Source organism: Erythrolamprus reginae, chromosome 9 (assembly GCF_031021105.1).
Source record: "Erythrolamprus reginae isolate rEryReg1 chromosome 9, rEryReg1.hap1, whole genome shotgun sequence".
Lineage (NCBI taxonomy): Eukaryota > Metazoa > Chordata > Lepidosauria > Squamata > Dipsadidae > Erythrolamprus > Erythrolamprus reginae.
Window position 1 is genome coordinate 53,318,449 of NC_091958.1, and position 22,212 is coordinate 53,340,660.

The window sequence follows — 22,212 nt, forward strand, 5'->3', positions numbered from 1 at the left end:
TCCTGTCAACGACTACTTCAGCTTCAACCACAACAACACACGAGCACACAACAGATACAAACTCAAAGTCAACCGCTCCAAACTCGACTGCGAGAAATACGACTGCAGTAACTGAGTAGTTGATGCATGGAACTCACTACCAGACTCTGTAGTATCATCATCTAACCCCCAAAACTTTACTCACTTAAGACTCTCCACTGTTGACCTCTCCCGATTCCTAAGAGGTCAGTAAGGGGTGTGCATAAGTGCACCAGCGTGCCTTCCGTCCCCTGTCCTTAATGTTTTTTTTCTTTTTCCCACTTTCCCACTTAGCACTGTATGACTGTAACTTGTTGCTTGTATCCTAAGATTTTTTATTAATATGGATTGTTTCTTCATTGCTTATTTGACCCCTAGGACAATCCTTAAGTGTTGTACCCCGTGAAGCTTGACAAATGTCTCTTTTCTTTCATGTACACTGAGAGCATCTGGACCAAGACAAATTCCTTGTGTGTCCAATCACACTTGGCCAATAAAATTCTATTCTATTCTATTCTACTCTGTTCTCCTCTATTCTATTTTACTAGTGTCATGGATATAATGTATCGTGTACATAAACATTATATCTTCATTTTTACTAGTTGCATGTATTTGAATATGTATGTATGTATGTATGTATGTATGTATGTATGTATGTATGTATGTATTTGTTTATTTAATTATTCAATTGGATTTGTATGCCGCCTCTCTCTGAGGACTCGGGGCGGCTCACAACATACTGTATATATAAAGAGACAATAGTAAAATCACTCCAATTAATACATAAAAGCAATACATAAAAAACTACTTTAAAACTTCCATTACCGTTCATTCTTTATTATTATTATTATTATTATTATTATTATTATTATTATTATTATTTATTAGATTTATAATACTCTTTTTCTAATTTTTGACTTTTCCTAGTAGCACGTATCTTAATATTATCATATCTTCACGTGACAAAACAAACAAACAAATAATAATAATAATAATAATAATAATAATAATAATAATAATAATAATAATAATAATAATAATAATAATAATAATAATAATAATAATAATAATAATAATAATAATAATAATAATAATAATAATAATAATACCCCCCCCACACACACAGCCGCCCCGCCAACGCGTTGCTGACGACGAGGGGGGCGCCGTCGTGGCACGCGGCGGCCACCAGGCGGCGCTGCTCCTCTCCGGGACTGGCCGCGGCTCAGCTGTGCTCTTCAGTCGGTCGGGCTGGCGCTGGTGGCTCGGGCGGGCGAGACGATGCCCTCCGGGCGGTGGCACCGCAGACCCCGGCGAAGGAGGTGAGTGAGGGGCAAGTTTGGTGCACTTTTCCTATGGGAGGGGCGGGGAGGAAGGCGGGGGCGAGCGGAGGCGGCGCGACCCCTCCCTTTGCAAAGTCTGGGCTGGGGTCGCTTTCCCTGGCATTGGATTTGGGGGGGAAAGGGGGGGGAGAAAGATGGGGGTGGGGGAAGAAAGAGAGCCAAAGAGGGGGGTTGCAAAGACAGTCCCCCCTCTTTTGCAGCTGTCACTCAGAAGCCTTGAAAGTAACCCCCTCCCCAATTGGGGGGGGGCGCAGATGCAATCGGAGGGAAGGGTCTTCAGCCCTGGGGGGGGCGGTACATAGAGCAATGGAGGTTTCTCAGCCCCCCCTTTTCCTTCCTTAAAGCGAAGAGGCACAAAGGGAAGCGGGGGACTGGACGCGTGGCGGAGAGTGGCGGGGGAGACGGTCAAGCCAAGTGCCAAGTCCTCAAGGAAAAGCCGCCGGGAGTGGGTGTTTGGGGGCGGGGAGGGGGGAAATGCCGGGGGTCTGTGTCCCAAGGAGGGCTGGAAGTCCTTGGAAGCCGATTCAGGGGGATTGGCACCCTTCCGCTGGTGGCCAAGAAAAGAGCATCTCTGGGCTCGGGGTTGAAATGAAGGGGCTTTGGTGGTCTGTGAGCTTTGCTGTTTCATGACCCAGCTAGGGAGCACCATCAGTGCAGAAGGGAGTGAGACGTTTGGAGTGATAGAGAGGAGGAGAGAACATTAGCAGTGCTAGACCAGAGTGGGGATTGTAGAGAGAAGGAGGAGGAGGAGGAGGGTTGTGGGGTCCTTGGTGCTCTTGGCGCTGGGTTGTTTCTTGCAGACCTTTCTTCACCCAGCTAGGTAACTTCATCAATGCTAAAAGAAGGGAGTGGGGATTGCATGGGGGAAGAGGAGGAAGAGGACAGTGGGGTCCTTGGTACTCTCTGAACTGGATTGTTTTCATGCACATGTTTCATGACCCAGCTAGGTAAATTCATCAGTGTGGGAGTGAGATTTTTGGAGTGATGGAGAGGAGGAGGAGGAGGAGAAGAGGAGGAGGAGGAAAAGGAGGAGGAGGAGGAGGAAGAGGAGGAGAGGCAGAATAGGAGGAGGAGGAAGAGGTGGAGAGGCATAAGAGAAGGAGGAGGAAGAGGAGGAGGAGGAGGAGGAGAAGAAGAGGAGGAGGAGGAGGAGTAAGAAAAGGAGGAGGAAGAGTAGGAGAGGCAGGAGAGGAGGAGGAGGAGAAGAGGAGGAGGAGAAGAGGAGGAGGAAGAGGAGGAGGAGAGGAGGAAGAGGAGGAGAGGAGGAAGAGGAGGAGAGGCAGAAGAGGAGGAGGAAGAGGAGGAGGAGAGGAGGAGGAGGAGAGGAGGAGGAAGGCAAGAGGACTGTGGGGTCCTTTGTACTCTCTGCCCTGGGTTATTTCTTGCAAACCTTCCTTGACCCATCTAGGTAACATCATCAGAGCTAGAAGGGAGTGGGCTTTGCTCTCTTCTTTATTTATACGTGACAGTTTCTGTAGGAAAGGAGTTTGTGATGCAATAGCAGCAGAGATCAAGCGACACAAAAGAGAGAAGTTTGTAGGGTTTTGGTTTTTTTTGCAGAAGTAAGCAAAGCAAGTACAATTCTTCATTTTTGGGGGGTGGGAGGTACTTTCCCCAAATCATCTACACAGGAAGAAGCACAAGACACTAGGGTTTTTTTTTTGCGGTCATGAAAACTGCAGCTGGGAACCCACCAACACAGGGGCAAGTCGAAGCTTGCCTGGTTGTCAACGGTGACCCAACTCGGTTTAGTTATGCTGGGGAGGCTCCTAATGAGAAACTTTTCTGCTCTTCACCGGCTCCAAATTGAGCGCCGGGACAGCTACGGTCCACTGACCTGGTGGTGGAGCCTGGATGGTGGTTTTCTGCTTGATCGAGATCAAACTTTTCCAGGTGGCTGTCGTCTTTTGAACCTTTGTTGAATCTGAGTTTTCATCAATGAAGGGCTGCAACATTTTTTACCACCACACTGTAGGCGTGGCTTATTTTGTGGGTGTGGCTTGCTGGCCACATGACCAGGTGGGAGAGGCTTGACGATCATGTGACTGGGGATGGCTTAAAGGTCATGTGACTGGCTTGAAGGTGACCAACTTGACCTTACTCACGTCAAGGGTTTGGGTTTGGGTGCCTGGCCCCTCCTCGCCTGAAAGAGATACAATTTTCCTATCTATTTATTATGACTGAACATCCAAAATATACTATTTAACTCTATGTATATATGCCATATGTGTACATACATTACACACAGGCACACAAAAATTTATATTATCTACTATATAAACTGTATGTGCACCCAAGGGGAAAAAGCTTCACCATCAGTGCCCTATACCATTCTAAGTGGTTCTCAACCTTTCTAATGCCACGATCCCTTAATACTGTTCCTCGTGTTGTGGTGACCCCCAACCATAAGTCTAGCGCCAATTCTCCCAACAGAGCTTGAAGCTGATTGGCAGGAAGGTCAGATGGACACCCCCACTGGAAACGCCTGATTGGTTGGTTCCAGGGCACCAGAATAGAAGATTTAATTCCTAACACCGTGGGAATTTTGTCTTTTCCCAGGGTCTTAGGCAAACAGGCGTTCGAACCCCAAAGGGGTTGAGAATCACTGGTCTAAACTCTTCTTTAAAATGACCAGTGTTGGAGCATTCGCAACTTCTGGTGGCAAGCTGTTCCGCTGACGAGTTGTCCTCACTGTTAGGAAATTCCTCCTCCATTCTAAGTTTCTTCTCTCCTTGATTAGTTTCCTCTGCTTTGGAGAATAGGTTGACACCTTCTTTGAGGTAGCCCCTCAAATATTGGAAGGCTGCTATTGTGTCTCCCCTGGTCCTTTTTCCCATTAAACTAGCCATGCCCAGTTCCTGCAACTGTTCTTCATACATCAATGACCTCTGTGACCATATCAAAAGCAACTGTGTTCTTTTTGCCGAAAACTTTTCAACACCACTGACAACACACTCACTTTCCAAAAAGACCTAGACTTTGTTTCAGACTGGTCTAACACCTGGCAACTTCAAATATCAACCAACAAATGCTCTACCCTCCACATCGGCAAAAAGAATCCAAACCGCACATACGGACTGAATAAACAATCTCTCACTGCTAACCCACACTCAGTAAAAGACCTTGGAATACTAATATTGAATGACCTAAGTGCTAAAGCCCACTGCAACAATATCGCCAAAAAAGCTTCTAGAGTTGTTAACCTAATCCTACGCAGCTTCTGCTCAGGCAATCTCACACTACTCACAAGGGCCTACAAAACTTTTGCCAGACCCATCCTAGACTACTGCTCATCTGTCTGGAACCCATACCACATCTCAGACATCAACACCCTTGAAAATGTCCAAAGATACTTCACCAGAAGAGCCCTTCACTCCTCCACTCGAAACAGAATATCCTACGAAAATAGACTAACAATCCTGGGCCTAGAAAGCCTAGAACTACGACGCCTAAAACACGATCTGAGTGTTGCCCACAAGATCATATGCTGCAATGTCCTACCGGTCAATGACTACTTCAGCTTCAACCGCAACAACACAAGAGCACGCAACAGATTCAAACTTAATACGAACCGCTCCAAACTTGACTGTAAAAAATATGATTTCAACAATCAAGTTATCGAAGCGTGGAACTCATTACCGGACTCAATAGTGTCAACCCCTAACCCCCAACACTTCTCCCTTGGACTCTCCACGATTGACCTCTCCAGGTTCCTAAGAGGCCAGTAAGGGGCGTACATAAGTGCACTGGTGTGCCTTTCGTCCCCTGTCCAATTGTCTTTCCTTTCTCTCACTTATCATATATATTTTCTTTCTTTCATATATCCTTTCCTCTAAGTTCACTTTACCCTTATATTACTACATGTCTATTTTTCTTCACATGTATTTGTGTATTGGACAAATGAATAAATAAAATAAAATAAATAAATAAATAATAAATAAACAAATAAATGTTTTAGCCTCTGGTCCCCTAATCCTCTTCGTTGCTCTTCTCTGCACTCTTTCTAGAGTCTCAACATCTTTTTTGCATCGTGGTGACCTTTCTTTCATTAAACTAAATGCACCCAATTCCCACAACCGTTCTTCGCATGGTTTATCCTCCAGCCCCCTAAACATCATTGTGCCTCTATTCTCTCCGATGATCACTTCCTCCGCTCAATGCAATTGTCTAATCACGGTGCCGGCAATAAAATCTTCATTAAAGCAACCTTCCGAGACATCGGCGGCGTTTGGGAAGAGCGGGAACACAAACACAAGACATTATTTTTCATTATTGTGCGGCATTTTGGGAGAAGCGAAGCGCACAAGCCCCTCCATTGCCCCCGTGGCCTGGCTTGGGAAATCGTTTGTTTTTTTTAAAAAATTCCTACGCCCAGCGTGAATTTTTAAAGCAGCCAAAATTCCAGCCGCAACCTTCGATCATCTTGCTTTTTTTGCAGTGTCGTTTTTTTCCTTCCCTACCCCGTTTCTTGGCTGTGTTTTAAGCTGTTGGAATGATGTGATTTTCATTTTGACTCAATTGGTGGTGTGTGTGGGAAGAGAAACAATGAAATGCCGGTTAGTTGGCACAAGTGTGATAAATCTTTGGATTTTTATATATTTTTAAACATTTGTCCTGCTCCGAAGGCTCTTAGGACACGCTTGGTCAGCATAAGGAAAGATTATTCTTATTCTTATTCTTATATTCTTATATTCTTATATTCTTATATTCTTATATTCTTATATTCTTATATTCTTATATTCTTATATTCTTATATTCTTATATTCTTATATTCTTATATTCTTATATTCTTATATTCTTATATTCTTATATTCTTATATTCTTATATTCTTATATTCTTATATTCTTATATTCTTATATTCTTATATTCTTATATTCTTATATTCTTATATTCTTATATTCTTATATTCTTATATTCTTATATTCTTATATTCTTATATTCTTATATTCTTATTCTTATTAGAAACATAGAAGACTGACGTCAGAAAAAGACCTCATGATCCATCTAGTCTGCCCTTATACTATTTCCTGTATTTTATCTTAGGATGGATATATGTTTATCCCAGGCATGTTTAAATTCAGTTCCTGTGGATTTATCTACCACGTCTGCTGGAAGTTTGTTCCAAGGATCTACTACTCTTTCAGTAAAATAATATTTTCTCACGTTGCTTTTGATCTTTCCCCCAACTAACTTCAAGATTGTGTCCCCTTGTTCTTGTGTTCACTTTCCTATTAAAGACACTTCCCTCCTGGACCTTATTTAACCCTTTAACATATTTAAATGTTTCAATCATGTTCCACCAGCTGTCCATACGACATTGAGTTATAGTTTTTATGTACTGGTCCTTAGTTTGCTTCACCTTGAGAAGCTTCCTATTGTTGACCTTCATCAACGCTGACTCTTTGCTCTCCTTCACATAGTCAGCTAGCGCATGCTTCTCTTCTTCCACTGTCTTCCTCACTTGTAAAAGTCCTCTGCCGCCAATTTTCCTTGGTAAATATAGCCTGTCAACGTCACTGCTGGGGTGTAGTGCATGATGGATCGTCATTAATTTTCTGGTTTTCCTCTCTCATGCGCATAAGCAAAATCTTGCCGGGATGTGCATGCATACGCCAAAGACCCAAAGCTATGCGCAAAACACATCAGTAGCAGTGATAACGGCAACCCCTGCCTGGCTTCAGTTCCACGTTCAGTTCCACCATTTTGACTTTTTTGACCTCACCTTGGCAGTTATTCCAGTGGGGGTGTCAGACTAGGAAAAAACCTTGAATGGGAAAATTTTGTGTTTTCATCTAAAGATGCTTCGCCGACAATAAACAGTTGATGTCACTCCCTTTCCAAATGCTTAGTTTGGCCCGAGAGAAGCGCAGGATATATAATTTGGCCAAAAAAAAAAGAAAAAGCAACGTTTTGCTTTTGGAATTTGTATTTCCCCCCACTCTCTCCCCTTTCGACTTCCTTTGCTGTTTTGGAAAAATATATATAATGTTTTCCACATTGCAACTCCAAAATAACAGTTCCTCCCTTTTCCTCCACGTTTCATTTTTGGTGTGCGTGCGTGCCTGCTTTCCCCCCCCCCCCTGTTGTGTGAAGACTGTGAAAGTTTAAGGGACTCGCGCAAACTTTGCTAAAAATAAGGGGAAGGGGTCAGGAGCCAGTTATGAAAGCTGCCCATCGAAGTCCCTTCAACCCACTGATTTATTGGCATGGCCACCTGCCAAGGACAGCTCGGAGGGAGGGTTAAGAAAGCAAAAATATACTCCCGTCAAATAATTACAAAGTAAAGGATGGAAAGCAGTGACCGAAATAATTATAATAGGCCTGACATAATCAGGTCCATTCTATGGGTGGAAGAAAAAAATAACATTTTGCAGGTAGAAGTCCGAAGTTCTCTGCTCTCCCCTGCAGAAATCTACTAGATAGTTACTAGCTGGAGATATGGAATAAGAGAGTATCATACAGCTAATCCTCGACTTTCGACAACAACAACTGCGCCTGAATTTTCCGTTGCTGAGCAGGATGATTGTGAACTGGGAAGGAAGGAAAGAAAGAAAGAAGAGAGGGAGGGAAGGAGGAATGGTGAAGGGAAGGGAGGAATGAAGGAAAGGGAGGAAGGGAAGGTAGAAAGAAAGGAAGGAAGGAAAGGAGAGGGAGGGAAGGATGGAAGGAATGGTGGGAGGCAGGGAAGGGAAGGGAGGAATGAAGGAAAGGGAGAAGGGAAGGAAGAAAGGAAGGAAGGAGGGAAGGAAGGAAAGGAGAGGGAGGGAAGGAAGGAATGGTGGGAGGGAGGGAGGGAAGAGTGGAATGAAGGAAAGGGAGGAAGGGAAGAAAGGAAGGAATGAAGGAAAGGAGAGGGAGTGAAGGGAAGAAGGGAAGGAAGGAAGGGAAAGAGGGAAGAAAGGAAAGAAGGAAGGAAGGATGGGAGGATTATATACCGCTTCACAGAGCCTCCCAGCCAAACCCAGGTAAACCCAATTTACCTGGGTTTCTACTCAGGTTTAATGCCGGGGTGAAATTTAGCAAGTCCTGGAGAACCAATAGTGGACATTTTGAGTAGTTTGGAGAACCTGCAAATACCACTTCTGCCCGGCCCCAAAGTGTGGTGGGAATGGGAGATTTTGCAGTACCCTTCCCCTGCCACGTCCACCAAGCCACACCTACAGAACCGGTAGGGAAAATTTTGGAATTCCACCCCTGGTTTTAATGCATCCATTGTGCTGGAAATGTTTTAAAAAACCCTGGATTCAAATCCATCTTGGCCACCAGGCAGGGCGGCTCCCTCCTGCTAAAATTAGAAGCGGAGGTTTCGGTGTGTGTAATTGTCCGTCTCCCTTAAGCCGTGGTCTCGCACAAGGCAGATCCCCTACAGATCCCCTACAGATGTCATTCACTACCCAATGGGGAGAAAACTACATCCGTTCCCCGCCACCACCACCAAGCGACCCTGGGAACATTTTCCCTGTTCTTTGCGGAGGACAAAAAGCAATATATATATTTAGAAAGAAATTCGGAGCCAGCCTGAGGCTCTGTTAGTCCCCCTGCCAGGCTGAAGGATACCCACTTTGTGCGTGCCACGAGCTCCAAGCGGTTAAACATTTTGCATCCAGATGTTCCAAAATCTGGATCCAAGATTGGAGGGACTGGTGACCTTGGTATATAAGAGATGCAAGTCAGTAACATTATTCAGATTTTTTTGGAGTGGGAGAATTTTTACACGTGGCAGAAGGGCAGAATAACAAAGTTAGAAGTGATCTTCTAGTCCAGGGGTAGGTAAAGTTGGCTCTTCTATGAATCCCAGCGGCCGATAAGGTCCAGTTTCCAGTTCAAGGGGTTTCCAGTTCAACCTTTCTCTTTGAGCTCCATTTCCAGAGTACCTCCGGAACCACCTGCTACCGCACGAATCCCAGCGACCGATAAAGTCCCACAGAGTTGGCCTTCTCCGGATCCCATCGACTAAATAATGTCGTTTGGCAGGCCCCAGGGGAAGAGCCTTCTCCGTGGCGGCCCTGGCCCTCTGGAATCAACTCCCCCCGGATATTAGAACAGCCCCCACCCTCCTTGTCTTTCGCAAGTTACTTAAGACCCACCTATATCGCCAGGCATGGGGGAACTAAGACATCTCCCCCAGGCTTATTATATTTCATGTTTGATGTGTATGTGCTGTATGGTTTTTAATTGTTGAGGTTTTTATATATTTTATTATTAGATTTGTTCCATTCTTATACTGTTTTTATTACTGTTGTGAGCTGCCCCGAGTCTTCGGAGAGGGGTGGCATACAAATCTAATAAATTAAATTGAATTGAATTGTGGACTTCAACTCCCAGAATTCCTGAGCCAATTGTTTTAGCTCAGGAATTCTGGGAGTTGAAGTCCACATGTCATAGAAGAGCCTGCTTTGTCTATTCTTAAAGATCTCCAGTGTTGCAGAATTCACAAAGTAATAATAATAGTTTGACAGCGGTGAGGAAATTATTTGTTTAGCAGAGTGATGGCGTTCGGGAAAAATCCGTTCTTGTGTCTAGTTGTCTTGGTGTGCAGTGCACTGTGATGGCATTTTGAGGATAGGAGTTGAAACAGTTTGTGTCCAGGATGCGAGGGGTCAGTCAATATTTTCACTGCCCTCTTTTTGACTCATGCAGTCTACAGGTCCTCAGTGGAAGGCAGGTTGGCATCCATTGTTTTGTTCTGCAGTTCTGATTCTCCTCTGAAGTCTGTGTCAGTCCTGTTGAGTTGCAGAACCGAACCAGACAGTTCTGGAGGTGCAGATGACAGACTCCATGATTCCTCTGTAGAACTGGATCAGCAGCTCCTTGGGCAGTTTGAGCTTCCTGAGTTGGCAGGGAAAGAACATTCTTCGTTGTGCTTTTTTTTATGACGTTTTTGATGTTGGGTGATCATTTTAGGTCTTGAGATAGGATAGAACCTAGAAATTGGAAGGTTCTCCACTGTTGATACTGTTGATAGTGATACTGTCAACTGGCCACACATTCACCACTCTGCTTACTTTCTGTCCAGCTACGACCCATGACACCTTCCCAAGTGATGTTCTACAGGTCGCCTTCAACCATGTCGCCACCTTCCAAAAACCGATTCAAGCGACAAAGTCGGCTATTCTCCCAAGTCTTGTACCGGACGCTGAGCTACAAGGACCGCAACTCGGTGGCCAGTTATTTGGGATCAAACAAGGAGGATCCGTCAGAACTCTCCACCCAGGTCTCAGCTCCTGGAGTCCTCAAGATCTTTGGCTGTCACATCTGTGTGGGGACCCACTACAAAAGCGTCTTGGCCACGTCCAGCTCCAGTGCCCAAGAGCTGTTGAAAGAAGCTCTGGAGCGGTATGGACTCAGCAGGGTAGACGTGAGCCACTATGTTCTCTGCGATGTTGTCGGGACCTTTGCGGATTCGGAGAAGCAGTGGAGGATGGAAGGGTTGAGGATCCTGAGGGACCACGAGAGACCTCTTTTGATCCAGGACCTTTGGAAGCCACGTGAAGGCTTCTCTCGGAGGTTTGAGCTTCGGAAGAGGTCCGAAGTGGAGGAGATGACGACCAAGGACAAAGATACCATCACAGCAGGTAAGGTAACGCAAGTTCTTCTGAGAAGGTGACACCAGTCCATGCAGTATTAAAGTTAGTATTTATTTTTTATTAAGAACTTCCAGTGTTGTAGCATTCACAGCTTCTGGAGGCAAGCTGTTCCACAGATCAACCGTTCTGACTGTCAGGAAATTTCTCCTTAGTTCTAAGTTGCTTCTCTCCTTGTTTAGTTTCCACCCATTGCTTCTTGTTCTACCCTCAGGTGCTTTGGAGAATAGGTTGACTCCTTCTTCTTTGTGGCAACCCCTGATTTATCGGAACACTGCTATCATGTCTCCCCTGGTCCTTCTTTTCATCAAACTAGCCATGCCCAGTTCCTGCAACCGTTCTTCATATGTTTTAGCCTCTAATCCCCTAATCCTCTTTGTTGCCCTTCTCTGCACTCTTTCTAGAGTCTCAACATCCTTTTTGCTTCGTGGCGACCAAAACTGAACGCAGTATTCCAAGTGTGGCTTTATCAAGGCCTTATAAAGTGGTATTAACACTTCAGGTGATCTTGATTCTATCCTTCTGATGCAGCCTAGAATTGTGTTGGCTTTTTTGGCAGCTGCTGCACACAGCTGGCTCCTATTTAAATGGTTGTCCACTAGGACCCCAAGATCCCTCTCACAGTTACTACTGTTGAGCAATGCACCACCTATACTGTACCTGTGTGTTTTATTTATGTAAAAGGGAGATTATGATCCCGCTATATAGAGTACTGGCGAGACCTCATTTGGAATACTGTGTTCAGCTCTGGAGACCTCACCTACAAAAAGATATTGATAAAATTGAACGTGTCCAAAGACGGGCTACGAAAATGGTGGAAGGTCTTAGGCATAAAACTTATCAGAAAAGACTTCATGAATTCAACCTGTATAGTCTGGAGGGCAGAAGGAAAAGGGGGGACATGATCGAAACATTTAAATACTTTAAAGGGTTAAATAAGGTTCAGGAGGGAAATGTTTTTAAAAGGAAAGTGAACAAAAGAACAAGGGGACACAATCTGAAGTTAGTTGGGGGAAAGATGAAAAGCAACATGAGAAAATATTATTTTACTGAAAGAGTAGTAGATCCTTGGAACAAACGTCCAGCAGACGTGGTTGGTAAATCCACAGGAACTGAATGTAAACATGCCTGGGATAAACATATATCCATCCTAAGATAAAATACAGGAAATAGTATAAAGGCAGACTAGATGTACCAGGAGGTCTTTTTCTGCTGTCAGTCTTCTATGTTTCTATTTGTCCTTTCTTTTGCCTAATCTGGAGACGTATAAACACACCCAGTTGAGTATCTCCGCTCCTTCTCTACACCAGTCATTTCTTTTAAGTTTCCCAGCAGAGTTTAAAGCAAACAACCACCCCAAAAAAATGTATTTAAGAACTTGCAAGACCGTTTCCTCACCAAATAAGGTAGATTGCCTGGTGGACTCTAAGCTGTTGCCTTTATAAATGGGCTTGGAGAGTTTTCCAATCCTGATTTCTTGTTTCATCCACGGAGAAGCTGGGACCTTTCTTTTTTCCTCCACCTTCAGCCAAGCGAGGGGAGTCCCATCTCTAAATTTGGCTTCTCTCCAGGGAATCCAAAGTTTTTAGGGTGTTGTTGTTTCTTAAATCATCCACTTTGGGATGGTGCGAAAAACTTGAGAAATCTAATTTGGGAAAGATAACGTAAAGTGTCGTGGAAAACGAGAAGGTGCTATCTCGCTTCTACGGGGAAACTGTGGATAGAAGACCACCCGGAGAAGGGTTCAAACCAGGACCAGCTGTCCTATTGGGTGGAGAATGGAAGACGGAGGTAGAAGCCACGCAATGAATTTGTGGGTCCAAATGAATTTGTGGGTTAACCCGCAGGCAAGGTATGTACTCCATCGCTGAAGGTTCTCAAGAACCTTCACAAGTATTTGTATGGGATGCTGTTGTCAAGCCGGTGCAGGTGATAAATTATTGAATATTTATTGATTTTTTTTGTTTTAAAAATTCAATAATAATAATAATAATAATAATAATAATAATAATAATAATGGGTTAAATAAGGTTCAGGAGGGAAGTGTTTTTAATAGGAAAGTGAACACAAGAACAAGGGGGCACAATCTGAAGTTAGTTGGGGGAAAGATCAAAGGCAACATGAGAAAATATTATTTGACTGAAAGAGTAGTAGATCCTTGGAACAAACTTCCAGCAGACGTGGTTGGTAAATCCACAGTAACTGAATTTAAACATGCCTGGGATAAACATATATCCATTGTAAGACAAAATACAAGAAATAGTATAAGGGGAGATTAGATGGACCAGGAGGTCTTTTTCTGCCGTCAGTCTTCTATGTTTCTATGTTTCTAATAATAATAAAAAAGAAGCTGCTGATAAATTAATGGCTTGCCACACTATCTATCGAAAGCCTGATGTTTGTGGCAACTTGTGCATGGGGATTTTCATGATGCAGCCACGAAGCATTCTTTTGAGGGGTTCAAGGCCATCCTAAGGCCATCACATGGGCGGAAGCGGAAGGAGGATTTGCCATGCTGGCACAATCTGAGAGGGAAACGTGACAAGTTTGTGTGGTGGTGGGGATGACAAGGGATGTGAACTTTCAACTGGGTGGGAAACTCATTCAGGCTTCCCAGTGTAGGTGTCAGGATGGGTCCGGCAATAAATTGGAACTTTCAGGAGCACTTTGACGTGGACTTTGATTTAGCTCGGATGCTACCTGGATCCTTGACAATTAACCGGAATCTGAGTTTTCCCACCCAGTTGAAAGTTCACATCCCTTGTCCCCCCACCCCACCCACAAACTTGTCATGTTGCCTACTCAGATCTCCTGAGGTCTTCTGCCTTGGACCTCCACGTTTATTTATTTATTATTTAGATTTGTATGCCGCCCCTGTCCGCAGACTCGGGGCGGCTCACAACAAAATAAAACATGACAAATCTAATAATTATAATTTAAAATATTTTAAAAACCCCATTTACTAAGCAAACATACATACAAACATACCATGCATAAATTGTATATGCCCGGGGGAGATGTCTCAGTTCCCCCATGCCTGATGACAAAGGTGGGTTTTAAGGAGCTTACGAAAGGCAAGGAGAGTAGGGGCAGTTCTAATCTCTGGGGGGAGCTGGTTCCAGAGAGTCGGGGCCGCCAAAGAGAAGGCTCTTTCCCTGGGGCCCGCCAACCGACATTGTTTAGTTGACGGGACCCGGAAAAGTCCCACTGTGGGACCTAATCGGTCGCTGGGATTCGTGCGGCAGAAGGTGGTCTCGGAGATATTCTGGTCCAATGCCATGAAGGGCTTTAAAGGTCATAACCAACACTTTGAATTGTGACCGGAAATTGATCGGCAACCAATGCAGACTGCGGAGTGTTGGTGAAACATGGGCATACCTAGGGAAGCCCATGATTGTTCTCGCAGCTGCATCCTGCAGGATCTGAAGTTTCCGAACACTCTTCAAAGGTAGCCCCATATAGAGAGCGTTACAGTAGTCGAGCCTCGAGGTGATGAGGGCATGAGTGACTGTGAACTGTGACTCCTGGTCCAAATAGGGTCGCAACTGATGCACCAGGCGAACCTGGGCGAACGCCCCCCTCGCCACAGCTGAAAGATGGTTCTCTAATGTGAGCTGTGGGTCGAGGAGGACGCCCAAGTTGCGGACCCTCTCCAAGGGGGTCAATAATCCCCGCCCGGGTGATGGACGGACAGGTGGGATTGTCCTTGGGAGGCAGAACCCACAGCCACTCCGTCTTATCCGTTTCTTTCCACCGCTGTGATTTTATCGTTTCTTTTTTGAATTTGGCACAGTTGTATCTCCCATGCTCCAAGCTCTTTGGGGGGCTTCCTTCTTCGAGAGTCTACCCCGCTGGCTTGGACATGGCTTCGGTTTAGCCACGACGTTCCTTCGATGTGGTCCTCCTTTACCAATTCCTTGGATGGTCGAAGATCAAAGAGGTCAGAGTTAGGAGTGTTTCACAGGGAGAAAGAGAGCGAGTGAGGTTTCTTTGGTTTTGGACCAAGGGTATCGGACTCCTGAGATGAGAAGTGAGGCTGCCCCAAAGAAGAGGGGGGTGTCATCAAATTATTCTCCAAAGCACCAGAGGGCGGAACAAGAAATAAGTCAGTTGGAAATTAAATCAAGGAGAGAAGCAACCTGGAAATTAAGGTGAAACTTCCTAGCAGTGAGAACAATTAACCAGTGGAACAGCTTGACACCAAAAGTTGTGGATGTGCCATCACAGGAGGTTTTTAAAAAGAGACTGGACAGTCTCCAAAGTCCTTTCCAGCTCTAGTCTATTCTAAATCTGTGCCCAGGATAGAGTCTCTCTCTCTCTCTCTCTTTCTTTCTTGCTCTCTCTTTTTCTCTCATTTGCTCTTGCTCTTGCTCTCCCCCCCCTCTCTCTTTCTCTTGCTCTCTTTCTGTCTCTTTCTCTCATTTGCTCTTTCTCTCTTTCTCTCTCTCTTTCTCTTGCACTCTTTCTCTCTCCCTCCCTCTCTTTTTCTTTCTCTCTCTTTCTCTCATTTGCTCTCTTTCTTTTTCTTTCTTTCTCTCCATCACTCTCTCTCTTTCTCTCTCTTTCTCCCTCTCCCTCTCCCTCTCTCTTTCTCTCTTGCTCTCATTTGCTCTTTCTCTCTTTCTCTCTCTCTTTCTCTTGCACTCTCTCTCTCTCTCCCTACCTCTCTTTTTCTTTCTCTCTCTCTCCTTTTCTCTCTCTCTTTTTCTTGCTCTCTTTCTCTCATTTGCTCTCTTTCTTTTTCTTTCTTTCTCTCCATCACTCTCTCTCTTTCTCTCTTTCTCCCTCTCCATCTCTCTTTCTCTTGCTGTCTTTCTCTCATTTGCTCTTGCTCTCTTTCTCTCTCGCTTTCTCTTGCACTCTTTCTCTCTTTTTCTTTCTCTCTCTCCTTCTCTCTCTCTTTTTCTTGCTCTCTTTCTCTCATTTGCTCTCTTTCTTTTTCTTTCTTTCTCTTTCTCTCCATCACTCTCTCTTTCTCTTTCTCTCTCTCTTTCTCCCTCTCCCTCTCGCTCTGAGAGCCGGTGTGGAGAAGTTAATCGTTCCTTACCTCTGCAGCTAATGCGCAGAGTCCCCACTGCAGTTGGCAAATCCTGACAGCCCGCCAGCGCTCTGGCAAATGAGCTTGGCTTGAAAGAGCCAGGGGAGACCGAGCGCCCGGGAAGCCCTTGGTTCAACTTTGCGGTAAGACCGTTGATGCTCTCCAAACCTCCCTCTGGTCCAGGGCAACAAACTCATCCTCTGCCTCCAGTTTATTTCCAAGGATTTGGGGAAGTGGATGTGGTGGGGGGGGGAGAGGAGAGAGCAAGGAAGGAAAGAGACTTTCTCCCCCTTTTCTTAATTCCCCCCCCCCCCCGCTCCGCCGCGGAAGACAGCTGGGAAATGTTGCCGCACAGGACGGTGAAATTGGATTTGCAAGAAAGAGAGAGCAGAAGGGAAGTCTGGAAAAGGCTGACGGAGGAAGGGAGGAGGGAGCAGAGAGACATGTCATTTGCATGGCCCGGCCAGATGGTCTTTGGGGGGTGGGTGGGTGTGCCGGTGGGTGGGGGTGACTGTGTGTGTCTATTCTCTCTTGGAATATGTTTTTGGCTTTCGTTCTGCTGCATGGCTTGGGAGGGAGGCCAACATAGAGAGCAGGAACATCTTCATCCCCAACAGCAGGATTCCGATGATGGATAAGTGGTCCTCTCCTTTTCCTTGCCCGCCATTCCAAACTATTACTCCTCCTCCTCCTCCTCTTCTTCTTCCTCCTTCTATTTTTCCTCCTCCTCCTCCTCCTCTTACTATTTCTACTTCTCCTCCTCTTCTTCTTCTCCTCCTCCTTCTCCTTCCTACTCCTACTCCTCCTTCTTCCACTTCCTCCTCGTCCTCCTCCTCTTCTTCTTCTTCCTCCTCCTCCTCCTATTTCTTCTCCTCCTCTTCCTCTTCCTATTTCTACTTCTCCTCCTCCTCCTCCTTCCTACTACTCCTTCTTCTTCTACTTCCTCCTCGTCCTTCCCTACTACTATTACTTCTCCTCCTTCTCCTTTTCCTCCTCCTCCACCACCACCACCACCATCATCATTATAATAAATGCGTATTTCATAAAGTTAAAAAAAATAATCTGCATGGGGTGGATTCCCATTCCTGTGCACACAGCTTCACTTCTCCTCAATCAAACACAACCCTGATGATGCCGTTGTTGAAATCAATGACATCCCTGGATTAGATGGTGTAGCGGTCTGAGGGGCCTGTTGTGAGTGCTCCTTGTCCACCTCAGGTCATGTCAGATTCTGAGGAGGATGAGCCCGGCCCCTCTGGGTATGCTGGGCCGGGGGGGGGGGTTGCCAGCTGAAGCAGAGAGCGAGGGAGAAAGTGACTTTAGTGAACCCGAGGAACCACTAGAGGGGGCTGATGTGACAATGGGGGAGTGGTCCAAGTCAGAGGATGAGGAAGACATGAAAGTGGATAGCCCGTGGATAGACCCTCAGAAGGTGAGAGGAACTGCATAGTAAAAGGGATTATCTTACAGCTTTAGCCTCTTTGAGTTGTGATGTCACTTCCAGACAGTATAAAAGCAAAGGATTTGGGGTAATGGGGTGTGATGTTTCAACGCCCGTTCAATGGAAGAGGTTTTAGAGTGTTTATTTATTTATTTATTTATTTATTTATTTTGTCCAATACACAATGAGGGTTTTGGTGCGTATATATCTATATACGCATAGTAAAATACACGATGAAGGTTATAGAGGAGATACTCATACTAAAATATATCTAAGAAATAATAGAAAAGAAGATAAAGTAATAGAACATATCAATGAAAGAATAGAAGAAGAGATATAGGAATAGAAGAAAGGTATAGGAGATATAGGAGAGCAATAGGACAGGGGACGGAAGGCACTCTAGTGCACTTGTACTCGCCCCTTACTGACCTCTTAGGAATCTGGATAGGTCAACTGTAGATAATCTAAGGGTAAAGTGTTGGGGGTTTGGGGATGACACTACGGAGTCTGGTAATGAGTTCCACGCTTCGACAACTCGGTTACTGAAGTCATATTTTTTACAGTCAAGTTTGGAGCGGTTAATATTAAGTTTAAATCTGTTGTGTGCTCTTGTGTTGTTGTGGTTGAAGCTGAAGTGTGAGTGGGTACTTGAACAAGGCTTCAAAAACATGATTCCTAAGACATTCTTTGCTGGATGAGGTTTGTCCGAGATGGTGAGGTGCTTTATTTTCTTGAATGATAAATGGACTTTGTTCTCTAAGGCAGTGTTTTTCAACCAGTGTGCTGCAGCACACTAGTGTGCCGTGAGACATGGTCAGGTGTGCCGCAAAGCTCAGAGAGAGAAAGAAAACGAGAGAGAAAGAGAAAGAAAGCAAGAGAGAGAAAGAGAGAAAGAAAGAAAGACAAAAAGAAAACAAGAGAGAGGAAGAAAGAAAGAGAGAGAGAAAGAAAGACAGAGAGAGAAAGCAAGAGAGAAAAAGAAAATGAGAGAGAGAAAGAAAGAGAGAGAGAGAGAGAGAAAGAAAACAAGAGATAGAAAGAAAGCAAGGGAGAGAGCAAGAGATAGAAAGAAGGAAAGAAAGAAAGAAAGAAAGAGAGAGAGAGAGAAAGAGAGGGAGGGAAGGTGGGAGAGAAAGACAGGGAGGGAGGGAGGGAGGGAGAAAGAGCAAAAAAGAGGAAGGAAGGGAGAGAGAGAGAAAGAAAGAGGGATGGAGAGAGAGAAAAGGAAGGGAGAGAAAGAAGGAGGGAGAGAGAAATAGAGCGAAAGGGAGGAAGAGAGAAAAAAAATTGTCCAAACTTTTTTTAGCTGCCCCCCCCCCTCAATGTGCCCCAGGGTTTTGTAAATGTAAAAAATGTGCCGTGGCTCAAAAAAGGTTGAAAATCACTGCTCTAAGGAATGCCAATTAGGCCATCCCAGACCTTATCGATGTTTCCCTTTGGATAGAGAAATTATTCCCTTTCGGTTGCTATTCAAATCTGCTTTTCGCTGTGTGTCGCTCTGGGGGCCATGCACAGAATTATTACCTGCCCACCTTTTTCTCCTTCACCTCCAGGAATTAACGCCCAGGCTCGGAAGCTCCAGCGCAACCGGACCAAAGGCACCATGACCCTCTTGATGGCTTGCCATACGTCCCCCCCTAACCTTAGGCGCACCGTCAGTGAGACCAGCCTTAGCCAAGCGGGCCCGCCGGAAGACCAGAAAGAGGAGGGGCCTCTTCGGCGGCACTACTCCACGCTGCCGGAGACCCTCCGATGTGTGGAGGGGGTACCAGACGGTCGGGCGGCGGCTGCCCTAGAAGAGACGAACGGAGGCAACACCTTGAGACTCTCGCTGTACCAATCCCCACACCTGCTTCTCCTCCAGGGATATAGCCAGCAGCATGTAAGTGTCCGATCTCGCCTTCTTCAAATTGTCTCCCTACTAGATGCCTTGGATTGCACCTCCCATAATCCCCAGCCTTCAAAAGTCATGCCTGGGTGTTGGAAAGCCACGGCCATGATTCGTGGTGGGGTAGGATTCATGGGTGGCTTCTAACTTACCTCGCCACCAGTTTTCTTTTTCCTGTGTTATGTGGCTGTGTGCGTATCACGCACTGAATGGCCACAGTTCGCATGTATTATTATTATTATTATTATTATTATTATTATTATTATTATTATTATTTATTAGATTTGTATGCCGCCCCTCTCCGTAGACTCGGGGCGGCTCACAACAATAACAAGAACAATGTAAAAAACAAATCTAATAATTTAAAAAACACTAAAAAACTCATTATTAAAAGCAAACACACACACAAACATTCCATGTATAAACTGTATAAGCCCGGGGGAGATGTGTCAGTTCCCCCATGTCTGACGACAGAAATGAGTCTTAAGAACTTTACGAAAGGCAAGGTGGGTGGGGGCAACTCTGATATCTGGGGGGAGTTGGTTCCAAAGGGTCGGGGCCGCCACAGAGAAGGCTTTTCCCCTGGGTCCCGCCAAACGACATTGTTTAGTTGACGGGACCCGGAGAAGGCCAACTCTGTGGGACCTAAATGGTCGCTGGGATTCATGCGGCAGAAGGTGGTCCCTGAGATAATGTGATCCGGTGCCATGGAGGGCTTTATAGGTCATAACCAACACTTTGAATTGTGACCGGAAACTGATCAGCAACCAATGCAGACTGCGGAGTGTTGGTGTGACATGGGCATATTTAGGAAAGCCCATGATAGCTCTCGCAGCTGCATTCTGCACGATCTGAAGTTTCCGAACACTTTTCAAAGGTAGCCCCATGTATACATGCAGTGTCGGAAACTCTGCTTCTGCACATGCGCAGAAGCAAAAACAAGATGGCGGTGCCCAGCATCGACAGAACGGGCTCCTTGATGTCATCACCGGTTGACTAACAGTTCTAAAGAACCAGTTAGAACCGGTAGGAATCCATCTCTGGGTAGGATAGTCTCCAGGGTGGATTCCCGATTCTGCTGCAACTGGTGTGCTACGCACAGTTTTACTTCTGCTGTAGGCGCGTCGGCACATCCCAGCAAGATTTTGCTTCTGCACATGTGCAGGAGGAAAATATCACTTTAATGTGTGTGCGCACTCACAGGGGAAGCAAAGCTGTGCGCCCAGCTCAATTTTCGCCATCGGTACGCCATCCTTATCTGTACCGGTGGAAACCCAATACTGATAGTGTCCCATACTGGAGTTCCCTAGAGTGCAACTATCATTTCCTAGCTAGGTTTCTTCTGGAAGATTAGAACTACAACTCCCATGTCTCCCAGCCAGGCTCCTTCCCCATCCTGCTATTCTCTAGATCCATAACTGCCACTCTTCTCAATCTGTTCCCTTCTTGGCCACCATACCCTCCCACTCAACCCTGGGAGAGGCCCACCATCACACCATGTGAGTCCTCCATCCATACGGAGGAGGGAACATCTACGTTGATCTTGGTAGCCCTCTTGTTGGGCTGGGAAAGAGAAGCCCCCCCCCTCAACAGTAACGGGCTGCTCCCAACTAGTACTAGTACTAGTATAGTCTAGCATATAGTACTACTCTATAGTACACTATAGCACTGGTAGTAAATTCCAGGATGCGTGTGCGAGATTTGGCTTGTGCCCAAAGCTAAATATTGTGTGAGGATACTTGTGTGAGATTTTGGCAGTTTTGGGTGAGTTTTTGCTTCTGTGTATGCGGGGAAGCAAAAATATCAGTGAAAATCGCCAAAATCTCACTCCCGTGCTCATCCTCATGCAAGATTAGACTTCTGCGCATGGGCAGAAGCCGAATCTCATACCAGCAGTGCCCCCGAACCCGGCACAAGGGTTGCCCCCATAATCAGAACAGTTTGTCCCCGAGTTCAGCCAACCTTTCTCTCCGTTTGTGTGTCGGACTCCACAGGACAGGCTAGTGTACCTCTTGAACCGCGACCAGCACACGGTTGGCCAAAGGACTCAAGCCAGCAAGCCAAGCATCAGCCTTTCAGCACCGGACATCCTTCCCCTCCACTGCTCCATCCGGCGGGTGAAGCTGCCCAGCCGTTCTCGCCCCCGCCGCTCGGAAGAGAAGCTGATCTTAGAACCCATCCGGGGCGCCGACGTCTCCATCAACTTCTCCGAGGTGGCGAAGACGACGGTGCTCCGTCACGGTGATCTCATCTCCCTCGGCCTCTCCTACCTCTTCCTCTACAAGGACCCTCTCCAAGCTCAGCCGCTGCCCACCCAGACGCTGGCGAAGCTGAAAGCCATGCGCCGGGCTTCCGAACCCGAGACGTCGCCCGCCGCTTGCAAGCTGTGTGGCGGCCACTTCAAAGACAAGGCCACCTCCTCCAAAAAGCAAGAGGCGCACTCCTCCTCCTCCGAGCGGAAGAGCGGCCGGAGGAAGCTGCACCTGGAATTCAACAAGGCCAACGAAGACCTCTTGCTGAGAAGGATCCTGACCCTCATCGAACCCACAGGGGACGACCACAAGTTGGCGCCGGCTTTTCTGTTGTGTCTCTGCATCCAGCATTCGGCCACCCATTTTCGGCTGGGCGACTTCGGGCAGCTGCTCCTCAAGGCCACGAAAATGGTTCAGAAGAGTGTGTGGGTCAGTGGGTCTGTTCTGAAAGGAGGAAATGTGTGTGGGGGGTGGCAGTTTAGGGTTTGAGGGTGGGACCACTTTGGCCCTTGTGAGTTTTGTCCTGTTATCCCTCCCGCTCATGTCTGAGGGGGTCCTGGGAGGTCTTTGAGCTTGGCGGGGTCTTTTGTAGACGTTTCTGTTAGTTTGTCTTGGTGCAGCTAGGCTGCGAGACCTTCGACATAGGCAGA

The 22,212-nt window shown here is 46.0% G+C and overlaps 1 protein-coding gene across 1 annotated transcript in view; it reads left to right on the forward strand.

Moving 5' to 3' along the window:
• Positions 1 to 1,269: 1,269 nt before the first annotated feature.
• Positions 1,270 to 22,212, forward strand: part of RADIL (Rap associating with DIL domain) — a 45,328-nt gene continuing 24,385 nt past the window's right edge. The window contains exons 1-4 of the mRNA XM_070761309.1: positions 1,270 to 1,337; positions 10,376 to 10,934; positions 18,976 to 19,304; positions 21,305 to 21,991. Coding sequence (XP_070617410.1) covers positions 10,385 to 10,934; positions 18,976 to 19,304; positions 21,305 to 21,991 — 1,566 coding nt within the window. The 5' untranslated portion in view covers positions 1,270 to 1,337; positions 10,376 to 10,384. The remainder of the gene's footprint in view (positions 1,338 to 10,375; positions 10,935 to 18,975; positions 19,305 to 21,304; positions 21,992 to 22,212) is intronic.